General features: G+C 37.2%; 1 protein-coding gene across 1 annotated transcript; it reads right to left on the bottom strand.

Annotated features, from left to right (window-relative positions):
• Positions 1-1,022: 1,022 nt before the first annotated feature.
• LOC125491096 (piggyBac transposable element-derived protein 3-like) lies at positions 1,023-15,067 on the bottom strand. Its single transcript, XM_048632187.1, has 3 exons — positions 14,921-15,067; positions 12,743-12,957; positions 1,023-2,625 (listed from the first exon to the last, which is right to left on the bottom strand). Exons 1-3 carry the CDS (start codon positions 15,065-15,067, stop codon positions 1,023-1,025), a joined length of 1,965 nt encoding a protein of 654 aa, XP_048488144.1.
• Positions 15,068-19,957: the final 4,890 nt, after the last annotated feature.

A 19,957-nucleotide genomic window follows, 5' to 3' on the forward strand; every position in this document is an offset into this window, starting at 1 on the left:
GTACGTATTACTTAATAAAAAACTCTGTTTCATCGTATGTAAAGGTTTTTAGTAGTGTAGATACTTTCTTTTTAGCTTCAAATGTAGGTTTGTCAAACACAAAATTAATTTTATTAATCTTATTATATAATTTTGGGCCAAGATAAAACTTATGCCTTTTTGTTAAACTAAGCTTTGGCAAGGGAGTATTACAAATTAAGTCTTTGCGACGTTTGGAGGTTTCATAGAAGGGTGTATGGATGTGTTGATAAATCACCGTGTTGTAAATAAAGAGCTGCCTGACAGTTAAAATGTCGCAGTTCTTATATAATTTAGTAGTGGGGTAGAGGATAGGACGTTTAGTGGCCACCTTCAGTACTCCAGGTTGGGCAACTTCCAGCGGTTTTAGATGTGTTTTTGCAGCACCACCCCAACACGGTATACAATATGTAATTATAGATTGAGCTAGAGCAAGATACATGGTCTTGATTACATTTGGAGGGGCAGATTGTCGGATAGATTTAAATACATATATTAATTTCCTAAGTCTAGACGTAAGCAGATCAATGTGGGTCTTAAAGTTAAGATATTTATCTATGTATAGTGATTCCTAGGTATTTAATTGTGTCAGTACGGTCTATGGAGGGGCATTGGCACAATAGAGGATCGTGACAGGAGTGAGCTTGCATAATGATAGGTGATTTTGGTTGATTGGCGGATGTGGGGGAGAAGGGTATAAATTTGGTTTTAGAGGTGTTCAAGGTAAGGAAGTGTGTGTGTAATCTTTTGGAGATTAGCCCAACTAACATCATTAAAAAGAAGGACTGTATCATCGGCGTATGTAATAATAGTGCCATTTTTAAGTGGAATACTACACATATCATTAATAAAAACGAGGAATAGTGTGGGCCCTAATATACTACCTTGCGGTACCCCGTAAGAGATTTGCAATTCGTCACTAGTGTGGTGGCCTATTTTAACCATTTGTGATCGTCCCGTAAGGTACGATTCGAATAAGTTATGCTGAGTGCCTCTGACACCGATTAAGTATATATATATATATATATATATATATATATATATAGTTTGGTTAGAAGAATAGGAATCGGTACGGTGTCAAAGGCTTTTGCTAAATCAAGGAACACCGCGAGAGTTTTCTTATTGCTGTTTATGTTTTTTACTATATTATTTGTTAGCTTTAGAACTGCATCAACGGTGGAGATATTTTTACGAAATCCAAACTTATTATATTTTACGAAGCAACGAGGTTGGTCAACTTCCTTCTTCTTTTTATCACAGTAACGTTTGACTTTGCTCTTGGGTTCTGAACCACATTGAGTCGAGGCCACTGTGACAATGTTATTGTCATTATATCTAACAAGCGTGATATTAGATAATACATCAGTACATTGGTGATGAGATCCTCTACTTGTTTTCTTCATTTCTTTCGGATCTTTGAGAGGTGCTTTCTCAGTTCGGTTGGCTCGTATAGTCCCCGTTCCATCGTGACCCACCTTTTGTAGCTCGTCAAGCAGCGGTAAAGATGTAAAAAAGTTGTCAAAGTAAAAACTGTAGCTTCCTTGCGGCAGCTTTGATATCAGATCCAGGACAACTGAGGCACCAACACCTAACTCAGGATGAGTATTTCCTGTACTAGCTCCCTGATAAAGCTCACCATTAATCAAATATCCAAGTCGTGTACAAATTGAACAATTTTTATATCCAAATCTTATTGGTTTTCCATGGATATGCGGCTTTGTGCCATGTTTTCCATAATTGGGAATCATAGATTCGTCAATGCTCAAATTTTTATCTCCTGGATAGTACTTTACCCATCTTGCATTGAGCAGTTTCCATAGAGGGCGCACTTTAGCAAACTTATCATTAGGATCTAGATTATTATTATCGGCAGCATGGAAAAACTGCAACAAATCTTCGAATCGATTTCTTGACATAAGAGCTGCCACTGTTGGAAAACTGCAGTCAACTCTATGTTCCCAATACATTCGGTATCTCGAAACACTGTTATACCCCGACAGTAATAGAATGGCAATAAAATGTTTGATTTCCGTTGTAGTGACACAAAATGCATGTTTGCCCTTTTCAATCGCATTTTTTTTAGTTTCTGAGCGCAGTAATTTGATCACCTCTTCATCAAAAAAAAGTTCAAAAAACTGAACTGGGGTTTCCAGGTTATCCAGGAAATCTGGTTCACGGTACTCCTTCTCAGCTTTTTCTCGAATATCTACAAACTTCCACTTTCTTGCAACTTCAACACGTCTTCTTTTTGGCGGGGGCGTGGGTGAGGGCGGGGGCGGGAGCGGGGGCTGGGCCTGTGTCACCATCGACGAGCATATGGGCTGTGGAGGCTGCGTCACTGACGATGTGGAAGGTGTTGGTTCCACTTGAACTTCATTTTCAACGAGCTCCTTCACTATGCTAGACTCAGATTGAGACGATCTGGTGATCCGGAGTTCAGCTTCTGCCAGTAACTGATTTCTAGATAAGTTATTTATGCTTGGAAACTCTTCGTCACCGCTGTCTTCGTCACTATTTTGCCATTTGTCAGGTGGCGTGATGAAAATATCAGCCGCAAAAAAGTCATCATCTTCTTCCAACTGAGAGATTATCTCATTCACATTCAATCTGCAATAAAATATTACAATAATTACGAGGCAATACAGATACACAAAAATCCTAAGTATAAAGATTACGCCTTGTATGTTTCTACTGTTCCAATAATGGAACGGTACATAAAAGTTACACCAACCCACATATTTTCATATTTTTTTCTAAATATGTATTATGATATGATAGAACAATATTTTAGCATGTGTATAAAACCTAAATTATCACAAGTATAATGTAAACATCATAATTACTTACGTTTTTCTGTTTGCAATAATTTTCACTTAAAACTTCAAAATAAATTTATGTTTTACCATGGTTTTACCGCGTTTTCAACCGCGCGAAGTGAGATTTTAATTATTCAAATGACAGCTAGAAATGACAGTAATACCAACTTAAAAACATAAATTTAAAGATGCGTTCAGAAATTCGAGAAAAAAAATCACAAAGTTACCGTTCCAAAAATGGAACACTGGGAGGATACGGGTTAATCTTAAAATAGCATTATCCTTGTCCGCTTTCTGCTGTTTATGGAGATGATCGCGGTTACGCTTGCATCGAAGGAGTCCGGGAGAGATCCATTACTCTTATTAGAGTTACTGGAGTCTCTAGGACGTTTGGCTCGTTGTGTTATAAAAGTCTCAGGTGAGTGTAGTTGAGTACTTACTTCCTTCTCTAAATTTATTAGGTCACTTTCCGATTTAGATGGAGCTTCCTGATGAGTTGATTTAAGTGAGTGATACATAATTGCTGGTCTCGTAGCGTGCCAAACAAAAAGTGGGAAATTATTATTAACAGTGCCACAGACGCTGCACTGTAGCGCAGTTGCAATTTATTGCTCTGCTATGTCGACAGGCGCTTATACCAGTTTGTATACGTGGGGTAGTGCGCGAATTGTAACCAACAAAATATTAATCACAATATTCACAATAAGATTGATATAAAAACACTTAATCGCGCACTATCTTGAGTTCGAGGCACTTGAACATTAAAATGCAGCATCAAAAACAAACCCGTCTGACTCGATTCGTCGCTTCGCGCGGGGGGGGGGGAACTACTAATATTAGTATTCATTAAATTCAAATTCAAATTCAAATTCAAATGGTTTAATCGACGTAAAATTTTACAATTATTTGTCGATAGTCATCTACCACCATTTCACAAAGGCCCTGTCATTGAGAAGGAAAGAAATAGCGAAAGAAACTCCTCGAGCATCTTTTCAACTTTTTCCTTATATGTATATCTATTACAATTTTTACTTATAATTATCTAGTACCTACAATTTTTCTTAAGTACCTATATCCATTTCATTTTTTCAATAGCCTTAGCTGAGGTGGACAAGACCACGCGTTTTTGTCGTTTAAATAATCATTTATACTATAGTAAGCTTTACTACATAATGTAGCTTTAACATAATTCTTAAATTTTTGCTCAGTAAGATTAATTGCTTCATTTGATAATTTATTATAAAAACGTATACAGTTCCCCATGAATGATGTGTTTGTTTTCGAAAGTCTGAGTGTGGGGAAAAGCAACTTATTTTTGTTTCTGGTCTCAATACCGTGAGTGGCTCCTACTTTACCAAATGAATTTAAGTTTTTACGAACATACATAATATTTTCATAGATATATTGGCATGGAACAGTTAGTATACCTATTTCCTTAAACGTATCTCTTAATGAAATTCTAGACCCTAATACATATATGGCTCGAATTGCTCGTTTTTGCAGAACAAAGATTTGATTAATGTCAGCCGCTCGTCCCCACAATAGAATTCCGTAAGACATAACACTATGAAAATAACTAAAATACACAAGCCTGGCTGTATCTACATCTGTTAACTGTCTAATGGTTCTAACCGCATAAGCTGCAGAACTCAATCTACCGGCTATCCTCTCAATATGGGGTCCCCATTAATCTACTGAACTTATCTACAACCTATTAATAATGTTATTGCTCATACAGAACCAAAACTACCAATACGGCCGCGACCGCCGCGACCGCCGCGACCGCCGCGACGGCCGCGCCCTAAACCAACCCGCGCCAGGCCCACTCGGCGACCCCAATCGACCACTCTTCGCTCCCAAAAGACCAGGACGACGCCTGGTCGACGCAGCACGAAAGGGGGCAAGGGGAAAGGCAAAGGGAAAGGGAAAGGGAAACGCAAACGGCGACAGCGCCGACGCAGTGAGAAATAGCTTTTATTTTAACGCCATTTGATATTCTTGAAAAGTGTAAAATATCTTTATTTAAATGTTTACGCCACACTAACGAGAAATGCCATCTTGCTTGAAACCAAGTTCAATTAAAGTAAATTGAACGGCGTTTTCATTTTCTTTTGCCAAATAAATGAATGCTCATTAATTTGGCAAAAGAAAATGAAAACGCCGTTTTATGCATAGAACAATGCGGACTCGGGTTATGCTTTGTTTTTGTATGTGACATATCATTCTGTTTCGTATATCATTACCTAATCTATGCTTCGAGACGACATTGCAAGCCTCTTGTAAACTGACAGTACGGTTCTATAAACGCGGGTTTTAGAATACCTGCAATACCTGCTTTAGAAGCCTACTGTTTTATTTACAGAGCGACGCCGCTGTATCAGACACATGGAGTGTATGAAATTTGGTATCACGAGCTACTTAATGGAAGTAATAAGTACACCAGATAAAAATGGTAAGTCGAATACCGCGGTCAAATAAATAAATAAAATAAATATGTGGGGACATCTAACACACATACATCCGAACCCAAGCTAGGCAGAGCCTGTGTTATGGGTATCGGACAGCTGATATATCTACACAAATATATAGATAGATAGATATTAAATATAAATATCAACACCCAAGACCCGAGTACAAATATCTGTCTTTAAACAAATATCCGCCCCAGCCGGGAATCGAACCCTATCGAATGCTATTAAAATAGGTAAATAACCTTTTAGAGTAAGGGACCGTCTTCAGAGGCGAGGATTCGAGGAAATCGCGACGATACTATGGTCCGTCGTGCCACGTATTTCTATTATATGTTCATAGAAGGTCTCCACACGGCGATATTACCGTGAGTGGTTGACACGTGAATCTCTAGCCTATGAAGGAGGCCATAATAAAGATAATAAAGGTAGGGCTACATAACAATAGGCCTGTGTTTCGTGTTTTCAGGTTATCTGAGTATCCTCAGCCACTACCTTCATTTTAACATTCTTTCTTGAGGTATCAACATTCCTCAAGTGACCAAATTCTTTTATTCTTCATGTGTTTAAATAATAATGATTTGAAATACTATAAAAAAAAGATTTTATGGGGATTTGCAGACGAGGAGGTCAAAGGAGTAACTGTAGCAGGTTTATGGAATAGTGGTAAGTTTCTATTTTACATTATCGTACCTTTGCTATACTTGAGTACTTATCTTTGTTAAATGAATGGCCTATTTGTGTGTGTTTTCTGTTATGAAATTATTAATCAAGACCTAACATATTTATTTAGTTATGGAAAGTTGTATGCAAGGTAAGTAGAATATATAAATAAATATAAATATAATTATTTGGGGACATCTCACACACGGCCATCCGACCCTAAAATAAGCAGAGCCTGTTATATGGGTATCGGACAGCTGATACATTTACACAAATACATAGATACTTAGATACATATTAAATATAAATTTATATCAACACCCAAGACCCGAGAACAAATAAACAAATATCTGCCCCAGCCGGGAATCGAACCCGCGACCTTCGGCGTAGCAGTCAGGGCCACTAACCACTACATCATTCGATCGTCTGAATATTTTGGTTATAGGTTTTATTTTATTACCTTTATTCAGGAAATATAAAGTTACTTAATATGTTAATTCAGTTATAAGTTTAATGAACAATTCAATTGTTATTTCAGTCGTTTTAGAACAACCGGATAAGTATGTTAAATTATTCCTTAAAATACGTCTATTAATTACTTTGCTTTCAAATATAAATGATATATGAATTTTTTACAGTGGAACTGGTAAGAAACTGACTTTCGTAATGCATTCGATGCAGTAGTTTTTCATATTTTCCTCGGGGTGCTGCGATCTTTTAACTTATCTCCAACGGTAATTGACTGGTTCCGTAGTTACTTGCACGGACGCCGGCAAACAGTTCATATTGAGGAGTTTGAGGACTCTGACTCACAGTGGTGCAATACCAGGGCTGGTGTCCCACAAGGTGGCGTGCTATCGCCCCTTCTTTTTTGCATTGAGATGTTGGGCACTCCAAAATTATTTTTTTAAAGGATTTTATTTTAATTTATGTATTCCGACACATAACGCGTACTTTTACGTTCGAGTGCAACCGGCACTGCCGCGAAGAGGCAGGCCGGCTGTCGCGGTCGCCATGAGACGTTGGGCGCTTGGAGTACTGAAATGAATAACGCGTCGTGTCTTAACTGTATAGAACTCTCTTTATTCAGTAAAATAGTAACATATTTATATGAAGATTCTGGAATGCGCTATGACGTAGACATGTCAATAGAGTCTAGTTTGGTTATCTATTAAATAGAAGGTATGCGAATTGTGACGTATGTTGTTAAGAGATAGTATTACAAATATTTATGGAATGCATCGTAATACGTCACATGCTACATGCATATTCATTGAATACTTTTGACAATGAATTTTACTTCTTGACTATCATCTTCGATCCTTATGTAACCAGTAGTTACCTACTTTAAATCCAAACAAATATTCAATTTATATTTGATTTCATTATTTCTGCAGTCTCAGACGAAGAATGTTGTCTATGCGACGCAAACGGTGCAAATAATAGTAAGTGAGAAGTCAATCATTACCAGCTAAATATTTTAGTCCTCGGTTAGACAATGGATGCTTTTGAAATAGATTGAGAGTCTAAGTAAGAACATAATACGTTTTACAGATGCAACTGAGGCTATTGAAGACGCAGATAAAGAAATAAACGACCAAAAAGAAAAAATTAAACGTGAGTATATAATTATTATATCATTTGAATTATACCGTCACATCTCTACCAAATAAGGCAAAGTACTTAACACGTTCCACGCCATGTCGGTCACTGCTGGGCGACAGTGGTATATTTCAATCGGGCCAATTCAAATCAGTAAAATGTCTAAATTTTGCAACTTTTTTTTTAGTTTTTTAAATAGATAAACCGATTTTTATATATTTTATTTAACAGCGGTGTATTTATATTGATTATTAACTGAGTTATGGGGTATCACCCAGCAATGACCGACGCGGCCTCCAAGGACGGAAAACCGGAAATTCGTTGCACAGAGCCGCGCGGGTCAGCCGCGACCACAGTGTGTCGCCCACCCCCCACTAGTAGCTAACTTTGCCCCAAACTTAAAAGACCGTCAGTTTTTCAAAAGATCCGTTAAGTTATGTACATATATCAATTACTCACGACCCACCACATGATTTTATCCGCATAGTTCCCTTTCTAATAAAAAAAAAAAACATGATGGGCGTCATGACCAGATATTTGATTTTAAAAATTTAATCTTAAACATTTTCAAAAACCAAGTGGTATAGGACATACTACAGAGCCACGCGGGTCAACCTTCATTTCAATCGCCTAAGAATCACTGCCCGTCGGCCTCTGGGAGCAAGTCAAAAAAGACTCTGATTCGCGGTCACCATTGACCGACACGGCCCGAATGGAAATTCGCTAAATTTTTGATGGCGTTGAACGTGTTAAGTAAAATAACTTTAATCATCATAGTAAGTTTTTTATCTCATTTCAGTGGCTGCAGGTAAGTATTTTTTTTTACTTAGGGCCACTTGCACCAACATATTAAATCTATATTTAGTGTTAAATCTCGATTTAGTGTCAAATTTTATACGGACTGACTTTTCTTAAATCGAGAGCCACGCGGGTCAACCTTCATTTCAATCGCCTAAGAATTACTGCCCGTCGGCCTCTGGGAGCAAGTCAAGAAAGACTCTGATTCGCGGTCACCGTTGCCCAACACGGCCCGAATGGAAAAGCTTGTTGTTGCCCAGCACTGTCCGCCATGGCCCCAATGGAAATTCGCTAAATTTTTGATGTCGTTGAACGTGTTAAATAAAATTACTTTATTCATCATAGTAAGTTTTTTATCTCATTTCAGTAGCGATTCCAAGTAAGTAATTTTATATACTTAGGGCCACTTGCACCAACATATTAAATCTATATTTAGTGTTAAATCTCGATTTAGTGTCAAATTTTATACGGACTGACGTTTCTTAAATCGAGATTTGACACTAAATCTAGATTTAAAATGTTTTTGCAAGTGCCCCTACTGTAAAAAAATGCTACTGCCGTGAATTTGTGGTAACTCTGGTAATGCTGATTTAAAAATGATATTGATTTTTTTGTTAAGTAATTCATTTATTTCAGTTATGATACCAATAGGAGCTGGTAATAAGTGTTTTATGTACTAAATATAATATTTCAAATGAATACTTCATCGGTTTCTCGATTAACTACTAAGTAAAAAAAACTTTTTTACCGTTGCCGCTGTAATTTAAATAATATTATGTAGGCACTTTTCTAAACTTAGTAAACAGTAAATTTACTTTGGCAACAGTGGCAAAGGCGCCTGTATACACAGTGCTGCTACGTAACATACAATGTCACACGCAATAAAATAATCCTAACTATATAATATTATAAATGCGAAAGTAACTGTGTCTGTCTGTCTGTCTGTCTGTCTGTTACTCTTTCACGCCAAAACTACTGAACGGATTTGAATGAAATTTGGTATACATACGGTCTAGACCCTGGGAAAAAACATAGGCTACTTTTTATCCCGGAAATCCCGCGGAAAAACTTTTTAAGGCGAAGCGAAGCGCGCGGGAACAGCTAGTACCTAATATAATGTGCGGAAATTAGGCGCAGATTACTGGCTTCACACGTTTATTTTAATTAATAACTTGCGAGTGCACACAATTTGACAACACGGTTATAATAATCAGAATCGCCAGTGGCGCCATCTACCTTTTCGTATCGCCTTACTCGCTCACTCATACTATCTCACTCCCGCACTCGGCCAGCCTGCATTTAGTCTGACCTTAGTGCTAAAGTTACACATGAACAAAAAAACTCTTATTATTTTATATATATATATATATTATATAAAATAATAAGAGTTTTTTTGTTCATGTGTAACTTTAGCACTAAGGTCAGACTAAATGCAGGCTGGCCGAGTGCGGGTATATATATAGTGCTAAAGTTACACATGAACAAAAAAACTCTTATATTCTATATATATATATATATATATATATATATATATATATATATATATATATATATATATTATATAAAATAATAAGAGTTTTTTTATATATATATATATATATATATATATATATATATATATATATATATATATATATATATATATATATATTAGTTGATACATAGGAGATAAAATATGTTACCTAACTGTTCAGTTTTGAGTTTTGATATAAAATAATAAGAGTTTTTTTGTCAAACTTATTTATCTCAATCATAAACTTAGGGCGTCTTGCACAACAAAGTTAAATAAAATTAAATAGTTTGTGTCTTGCTCTGACAGTATAATGTCAGAGCAAGAGGTCATAGATTTAATTTTATTTAACTTTGTTGTGCAAGACGCCCTTAAACTAAAACCTTGTACATACTTTTTATTCTAGAGTTAATTAAGTAAGTATAAAACTTAATAGCTTACAATACAGCTGAAATATTTTACTGAAAAACAATGTTTAAATAAACAACACAGTTTAACAGTACTTATAGGTATTATAAAAAATAACCTTTTCCTGGGACGCTTCCAGGAAAGTTAAAGGTAAGTATTACTCCTTAATCCAACCACATATTCCCAAAAGGCCATGGTTTTTTAGAGCAAGACTCCTAGATAAACCCTCCACCTCGATTATCTGCAAACTCCGTCTTGGTCATGCGTGCACGCCTGTGCACCTGGCTAGGATTCGGGTGCGTGATAGTTAGTACTGTATGTGACTGCGGCACCAGCGAAGGATCTGTCGACCACCTTTTCTTTGAGTGTCCCAACCTACAATCCTCCCTCTATGATTTCCTCCCTCCCTCTATCCCAAGACCTGTAAATATCAATTACCTACTAACACTTTCTTGTAGATACCCCAATCGCTAACATCCTGTATAAATTCTTCAAAACTAACAATATTAAACTATAAATTTGTTTGTGTTCATTATATACTAACCCTTTGTTTGTGATGTCCCTGTATAAATTGTGTCTGTCTGTTTGTTTCAGGTATTACACCTTGTAAATATCTTTAAATCTCCACCTTAAACACAGCAATATACATACGGTCTTATTCATAAAAAGTTACGGGAGACCTATAGGCCTGCTATAAGCAAATGTCAAAAAAACTTTATTCATAAACGATCAATAGCGCTAAAGAACTCTCCAACTGATTCGTAAAACCTTGATATGCTAAAGTTGACTGGACCCTACTATACACCTTCCGTAAACCTCCTCTTGTACAAAAACATGGCGGCCGGTCAACAGCTGTTCTGCTTTATTGACGATTTGACATTTGTTGTGAGTTAATATTTGCTGAAAATAAGTTGCCATGGTAACGTAAAAATTTAATTTTTTTTTTTGTGGGTTTTGGCTTGGCCAACTGCGCCTTTAAGCCAACGTAAACTTTTTTAAGTGCCGCGCCGAGGCTAACATAGATAATAGAGATTGATAAATGAATGAAAGTTTTCGCTATTTTTGTTTATGGTTTCGTCGGACCGGCAACTTAATAGGGTAAATGTCAAAATGTTTGGTCTGTGAAATCTATTAGCATCACTATAGTTATTGAAGGTTTACAGAACTATTATGAATAGAGATTTTTACGGAACCTCAAATAGGCTTAATGTGTTCCGTAACTATTGAGCTCAGTAAACCTACTATAAGGTTTTTTTATGAATAAGACCGATAGTTTGTACCTTAAGACAATCTTAATTGGCCGAATTTGCTGTGTTAGTCACACACGGCATACAGCCACAAACAAAGATTGATTGATTGAAAATAACCTTTTTTATACATTATGTATAACTGAAATTTAGGTAGAAAATCTATGCTTAAGCGCGCTCATACACAGCGGTTCGCGCATGAGTGTGTCCCGCCAAATTCACGAAGCTTCGCAGTGTTGTTCGCAACTTCAATGGATGATGACGTGATTGGTAGAATCTGCTGCTGTTGGGGCTCTGCTTGCCATTGCTTACTATAATTACTTGTGTGTTAAATCTAAAAAGCCAGTATTTTTTCTATGATGTTCTATAGCTCGACATTAGCGAATCCTTCTTTTTATTTAACTCAGCCACTGGTATATTTAAGATAGAACTTATGCGTGTCCAGGCATCAGCGTGGGACGTCCTCCTGTCCGCTGGACTGACGACCTTAGGCGGGTAGCCTGTAGTGGTTGTATGTGGAAGGCCCAGGACCGAGTGTTGTGGCGCTCAATATGTCCAGCAGTGGATGATTATTGGCTGATGATGATGTGTCCAGGCGTCATGAACCTTATTCTTATTTTTATGATCCTTGTGTTTCGACTGCCGTAGCATCGGCTCAGCTTGGTAACACTCCAGCAGCGTCAGTTCGAGTACATTTTACCGTTTAGTTGTGAAACGAAAGCTTACGTCAACGCACGCACAAACATCCCCCACAATGTCTTATTATTTAATTTTTTTATTTAACCCTTTATTGTATACATAAATACATAGGTACAGTAAAATCTTAAACTAAACTAGTATACAAGGACGGACTTATCGCCTAATCTCTTCCAGACAAGCCTGAAGGTAAGAAGACACAGTCTAAACTCTTTTAACTAAATTTATGATTGTATACAAATGTTACATAACCTATATCCTAAAATTTACACAAACATCTTTTAGAATTATATATAAATATATCTATAGTAAATAAATAAATAAATATTTATTTACAAAATTAATAATATATACTAATGATAACAAACTAAAACTAAACCTACTAAAATAAATAAATACTAACTATAAATTTCTACCAACCTAAGATCGTAAAATAAATTTTTTCAAATTATTTCTAATTGCGTTAGGTGATGATGATAATCTCACATCTATAGGAAATGCATTCCATAGATTTACCGCTTTTTAATGCAAACGTCTCTCAAATGGGCTTGCTTCTGTTTCTCCTGAAAATCTGATGTTATCATTGCTACATAATGGTTTCTGCTCAGCGCATCTGCATGTCGCATTTGGGATCCCTTTCTGTGCTCCACTCTGAAGTTGTACTCCTGAAGGAATATTATCCCTCTGGCCACCCTTGTGGATGTAGACATATCTCTCTTCATGAGCGTCATCTGAAAAGCTTTACGATAAGTTATTATACATTAACCATTGACATATATATTACTAGCGTAAGGACAGGGCCTCCCACTCAAAAAAATGGCATCCGCGCGTTGGCCCTAAAATCGTAATTTTAGGGCCAACGCTCCTCAGTCGACAGTTGTCTGTGGCCGAGAGATGGTCTTGTGAATCTTGTGATAAATATGTAGTTGTGTTGTGAAAGGCTGCAAAAACCATTATACGAAGGTCAAAAATTAACATCGAATATCGTATCATCGGTAATTACCATTAAATTAAGTAATAAACACATTATAAAGTGATAATTATTTTACTACCAAAGTCTACAATGGCCGCGCGCTGTAACCTTGTGCGGACGTCATTTTTTGTTGACTATCCTCCGAGAACATTTTCTTGTTGCACACACTTACGTTTTGGAGCGTGATTTTTAGTCTATTTGTACGGGACGCTTTACAGGTCTACAGCCCAAAACAGTTTTAATTTTAGTCGTTGGATTTGTCTTAAATTATTGATATGGCGCCTGCAAATAATAAAACAATGTCCGGGATGGTAAATTATTAACGCACGTACAAGGTTACGTCGTCAAGATAGTTGCTAGGCACTGACATAGTTCAAACAAATTATGACAGATAACAGTTATTTTGCTTGTATGAAGAAGGTTTGAGTAAAATGTTCTGAAGGGCATATCCTTCCTTTTGAAATCATTGACATTAACAAATACTTTCGAAACTTCTTTATTGCCTCTATGATGGCCAGTGCCTCAAGTTCATAACTTGAACATCTACTTTCAGCGTCTGTGGTCTTTCGGCTCATGTAATACAAAGGATGCAAACAACCATCTTCATTGCTCCTCTGCATCAATATAGCAGCATATGCCACACTAGACATTGACACTAGACAATGACGGTCGAATGGCGTAGTGGTTAGTCGCCCTGACTGCTATGCCGAAGGTCTGGGGTTCGATTCCCGGCTGGGGCAAATATTTGTTTAAAGACAGATATTTGTACTCGGGTGTGATATTTATATTTAGTATCTATATATCTATGTATTTGTGTGTATATATTAGCTGTCCGACACCCATAACACAGGTTCTGCCTAGCTTGGGGTCGGATGGCCGTGTGTGAGATGTCCCAACATATTTATTTATTTATTTATAAATGCGTCTGTATGCAGCTCTGTTTCTAACTTAGAGTCATAAATCTGCAGCACTGGGGTGCTAGTAAGATTCTCCTTCAATTGTTCAAATGACTCTTTCTGTTCTTGGTTAAAGTTAAAGTTACAGTCCTTCTTCATTAAATCAGTTCGAGGTTTTGTAATCAAAGAATAATTTTGGATAAACTTACGGAAGTAAGATGTTAGACCAACAAAAATCTGCAGCTGTTTAATCGTCTTTGGTTCAGGAAATCTTCGTACAGCCTCTGTCTTGTCTGGCGATGGTTTCACCTGGCCATTCTCAATAATGTGGCCTAAATACTGCACTCTTTTAACAACCAACTATGACTTCTTCCAGTTCATCTCCAGTCCATACTGTGATGCTACTTGCAGTACTTCTTGCAGCTCAAACTGTCTTTCAGTTTGAGCTGGAATTAATAAATCGTCGATGAATATTAATACAATCTTTTTGGCAATCAGCTCACGATAGATTATCGTTATAAATCTTGTGAAAACTTTGGATTAAACAGCTAAACCATATGGTGCTTTTAAGAACTCATACTAGCCATTGTGTGTAACAAAGGCAGTAAAATTTACTGAATCCTCATGTACAGGTAAATGAAAATAACCATTTTTTAAGTCCAACGTACTGTATACCTTCGCTGATGCTAGCTGATCAATGTTCGGCAATGGGTACTCATCCTTAACCATTTTCTTGTTGATTTATCTGTAATCTATATAAATCCTAGTAGTACCATCCTTCTTCCGAGTTAACACTAATGGACTAGCATATTCTGACCAACTCACCTGAATTAGTCCGTCTTTGAGCCACTGTTCAATCTGCCTTTCAACTTCTTCTTGTTCACTGATGGCCAGCCGTCTTGGTCGCTGAGCCACCGGTACATCGTCCTTCAGTATAATACGCAGTTGAATGGGAGCATCCTTCGTCTTCATCGTCCGTCTTGGTCCGCCTTGAAGTTATCGCGTCTCTCCGCCGCCATTGTTGCCAACCTGCCGGAATGACTGTTGTCCCCGGAAGTTTGGACGGCTAGTTCTTGCATCTGATTGGCCGCCGTAGTTTCCGCTTGTTGAAGTTTGTGCCCAAGATGTTGATGCGGGAATTCTCTAGAGTGATGGTTTCTCTCTCCACAGTTGTAGCATCTCAATGCAGGCAGTCTGGGCAGTCTTGTATGCGTCATTGGTTCCCTAGGTCTTCTGGTAGCACTTTCTATCTTAAGTTTTTCTTTTACCACCTCGTATATGCGTAACTTTTCTTTAAGTTCTGGGTACGTGGTCGCCCCATACAACATAATCTTATTGCATTCTGCGTCTTGTATGCCTTCTATGATGTATTTTATGGCCACGTAGTCCGCCATCCTGCCACGTTTGCGCAACTCCTTCATGACGAGGAGGTAATCAAGGCAGCTCTCGTCTTCATGTTTCTTACGGCTAGCCATGGTTTCGTGTAGTGTTTTTTGAACGCCTGATTCATCTCGTCCCACGTCTTGAAAGGCCGCTCTGATTTCAGCCATAGCGCCGCGGTGCCCATTAACGATCTTCTCGCGACAATAAGTTGTTGCAACGGAGTCCACTGTAGTATCTCAGCATAGTCCTCCACGTTTTGAATCCACCACGACACAGCGTAGATTTTGTCTTGGCCGCTGAAATTAGGAACCAAGTCGTCCCCAAATCCAACCTGCATCACGGGCCGTGTTTCAGCCACCACAGTCTCGTCAAAAGAAGCACTGGCACGTTTTGCACATTTTGATTCGATAGAGATGAATAAAAGCGGATAAAATCATTTTATTTCATGTCCGTAAGCCGTTTAAATCTCGAGATATGATTTTCTATGAAAACTAAGTATCTTAAACTTTAAAATGGCCGCCATTTCTAGAATATTGAAATGAAATGAAATGAAATCGTTTCTTTTTTCGACGTAGAATATTAGAATTACTTGTCAAAAGTCATAATCTACCACCATTTCACAAAGGCCCCGCCATTAAGGAGGAAAGAAATGGCGAAAGAAACTCCTCGAGCATCTTTTCAACTTTTTTCTTATATCTAATACAGTTTTCACTTATTTCTAGTACAATTTTACTTAAGTATATCTATTTCATTTTTCCAACAGCCTAAGCTGAGGTGGATAAGCCCAGGCGTTTTTGTCATTCAAATAATCATTAATACTATAATGATCCACCAACCCGCACTTGGCCAGCGTGGTGGACTAGGCCTAAACCCTTCCTTCATTGGAAGGAGACCCGTGCCCCAGCAGTGGGGACGTAATGGGTCGTGATGATGATGATGACTATAATGAGCTTTATTACATAATGTTGCTTTTACAAAATTCTTAAATTGTTTCTCAGTAAGGTTTATTGTTTCGTTTGATAATTTATTATAAAAACGTATACAGTTCCCCATGAATCAAGTGTTTGTTTTCGAAAGTCTGAGTGTGGGGAAAAGCAACTTATTTTTGTTCCTGGTCTCAATACCGTGAAGAGCTCCTACTTTACTAAAAGAATTTAAGTTTCTACGAACATACATAATATTTTCAGAAATATATTGACATGGAACAGTCAGTATACATATTTCCTTAAACCTGTCTCTTAATGAAACTCTAGACCCTAATACATATATATGGCTTGAATCGCACGTTTTTGCAGTATAAAAATTTTATTAATGTCAGCCGCTCGTCCCCACAATAGAATTCCGTAAGACATAACACTATGAAAATGCACAAGCCTGGCTGTAGCTACATCTGTTAACTGTCTAATGGCTCTAACTGCATAAGCCGCAGAACTCAATCTGCCGGCTATCCTCTCAATATGGGGTCCCTATTGCAACTATGAGTCAATTGAATACCATGGAATACAGTTTCATTTACTAAGGGCCTGTTCCACAATGTCTGGTTAGTGGCTACCTGTCGGATAAAATACATGCTGTCACTCTCTGTCATTATTTTTTAGACAGTGACAGTATGTATTTTATCCGACAGGTAACCACTAACCAGACATTGTGGAACAGGCCCTAACTCTAGCTTATCGTTATTTAATGTCAAATTTGTCTCTACTTGTCTTACACTAGGCAAAGTGAATTTAATACATTTCGTTTTCTTGGAATTAAAAGCTAAATTATTTACAGTAAACCAATTAGCAACTATGGAAATATTATGTTTGCATTGTCAAAATTATCTTCTTGTCGCTTCAACTTAAATATAAGTGAAGTATCATCAGCAAACAGTACTATCTCGCATAATTTATCTACCAAAAACGGCAAATCGTTAACATAATTATACAAGAAACAAGAATGGTCCTAAAATCGAGCCTTGGGGAACACCCATACTGACAGGACAGCCAGCTGAACGCACTCCATTTATCTCGACTTCTGTTTGTCCAATAATGTGAGAGCTTTGCCATTTAGCCCATAATATTTGAGTTTCATAATTAGAGTGGCATGATCTACACAATCAAATGCTTTCAATCGAAAATACACCTACAGCATCAGAACGCTCCTCCCAAGCACTAAATATGTGCTTGACCAACGCGACACCAGCGTCAGTTGTAGATCGACCTTTGGTGAAACCGAACTGTTGGTTATGAAGAAGGCCGTGAATGCTAAAGTGCGAAAGCATTTGATGCAGCATAATTTTTTCAAATATTTTACTCAATACTGGCAAAATTTCGAGATTTGACCCTACATATGGGGGTTTTTTCTCGATGAAATCACTGTATATTTATTTACGAGTATGAAAACATTACATATTACCTACGTTATACCTGACTGAAATTTGTGTTACAATTTCCCAGCGTTAGATACAGTAGCAGAATGTAAGCATTTTTTTTTACTTTTTGTACAGTAAGAACATAATAATATGGGTAACATCGTACATTGGTATATATTTTTCTTCTTCTACTTCAACTCTATAAAATAACAACTTAGTGGCTGAAGTGGGGTTTTATTTTGCACTGACACTCCATCTCGTTCTTATATCCTAATCCTATCTAATATTATAAATGCGAAAGTAACTGTGTCTGTCTGTCTGTTACTCTTTCAGGCCAAAACTACTAAACGGATTTGATTGAAATTTGGTATACATATGGTCTAAAACCTGAAAAAGAACATTGGCTACTTTTTATTCCGGAATTCCCACGTGAAAACTTTTTAAGGCGAAGCGAAGCTCGCGGGAACACCTTGTTGTTAATATAAAATACTAGCTGTTCCCGCGCGCTTCGCTTCGCCTTAAAAAGTTTTCCCGTGGGAATTCCGGGATAAAAAGTAGCCTATGTTCTTTCCCAGGGTCAAAACCGTATGTATACCAAATTTCATTCAAATCCGTTCAGTAGTTTTGGCGTGAAAGAGTAACAGACAGACAGACAGACAGACAGACACAGTTACTTTCGCATTTATAATATAAGTAAGGAAGTAAGGATTAGAAAGGATTATGGTACCATACGATGCAACGAGATAGAGTCGTGGTTCGCGATACTCGCTCTGAAACTTCGTTTTTCTTAACTGAAGTGACCGCTTATCGTGATATTTCCCTAAAATACTATGTTCTGTAATGATATCTATTGACAAGGGTAACATTTTGCAGTTTTAGTGCCGGGATATGCAGAAGGTAAACCTTATTAATAATTATAATACTTATTAAGAGTGCTCATTATGGTGTGTTGTTCCTTTTGGGTCGGATTTTTGATGCTTGTCAACTTTTTGGTCAAGTCACGTGTCAAACAAGACAGCTGCTTACGTTTTTTGGGTTTTTAACTATATACCTTGAATCTCAGACCAACTACAAATAGACTCGCAATCTCCGTGTCCACTATTCTCCTTCTCACTCAAACCATAGATGTTGCCGACAAAAAAATAAAACCTTAATATGGGGAAATTTAGCTATCATAATGACAAAAACAAAACTTGAGTATATCGTAGGTTGACAGGAAAAACACACTAAGGCTTATTATTATACATTAGCACAAATATAGATATGTGAACCCACCAACCCGCAATGGAACAGCGTGGTGGGAAATGGTCAAAGCTTAGAATAGAATAGAATACCTACATAATATAGGTACTTACTTAAAATGGTTGAATGGTTGCCATTTTTTACATGTTGTTTCGTTACTTCAGTCAAGGAGAGGTTGTTGAAGTTTGATTCACCGCATCTCCATTTATTGTTTAATAAATGGAGATTTGATCAATTTGATACTCCACATAAAAATAAGTGAGCACTGACAGCGACAGATAAACCATGTCAGGTTTTCGTTCGCTGTAAAATGTATAAACCCAAGTTTTTCAATTAAATAAAAAATGTTTAAAAAAAAAAAAAAAAACATTTTGAAAAAACGCTTTTTAATAGAAGTTTTTTAAAACTTTATTTTGCACAATGTTTCAATCGCAAAATACCTTATAAGTATTTGTTTTTATAGGGAAAATGAGTAAGTACCCTTTCACGAATAAGTAAAATATGTTTTTTAATCTCAGATACTAAATTGACAGATTCAGAACGGTTCATCAACAGTCGATTGTCCTGCTATTAAGTAACGTACTATCACAATCGACTATTTATGAACCGTTCAGAATCTGTCAATTTAGTATCTGAGATTAAAAAACAGACTAGCGATGTCGTAGTCGAGCGGGCCTCAGTGATTGTAATCTAATTGATCTGATCACTGAGGTTAAGCAACAACTGGCACGGTCAGTCATTGGATGGGTGACCAATTTCAAGAGGTTCTTTTCTAGACGCTTCCGTGCTTCGGAGGGCACGTTAAGCCGTGGATCCCGGTTGCTGCATCGACAGCAGTCGTTAAGCCTAGTCAGAGGCCTTCGGGCAGCTTGAAGACATCTGAC

This window comes from Plutella xylostella, chromosome 31, assembly GCF_932276165.1.
Source record: "Plutella xylostella chromosome 31, ilPluXylo3.1, whole genome shotgun sequence".
Classification (NCBI taxonomy): Eukaryota; Metazoa; Arthropoda; class Insecta; order Lepidoptera; family Plutellidae; genus Plutella; species Plutella xylostella.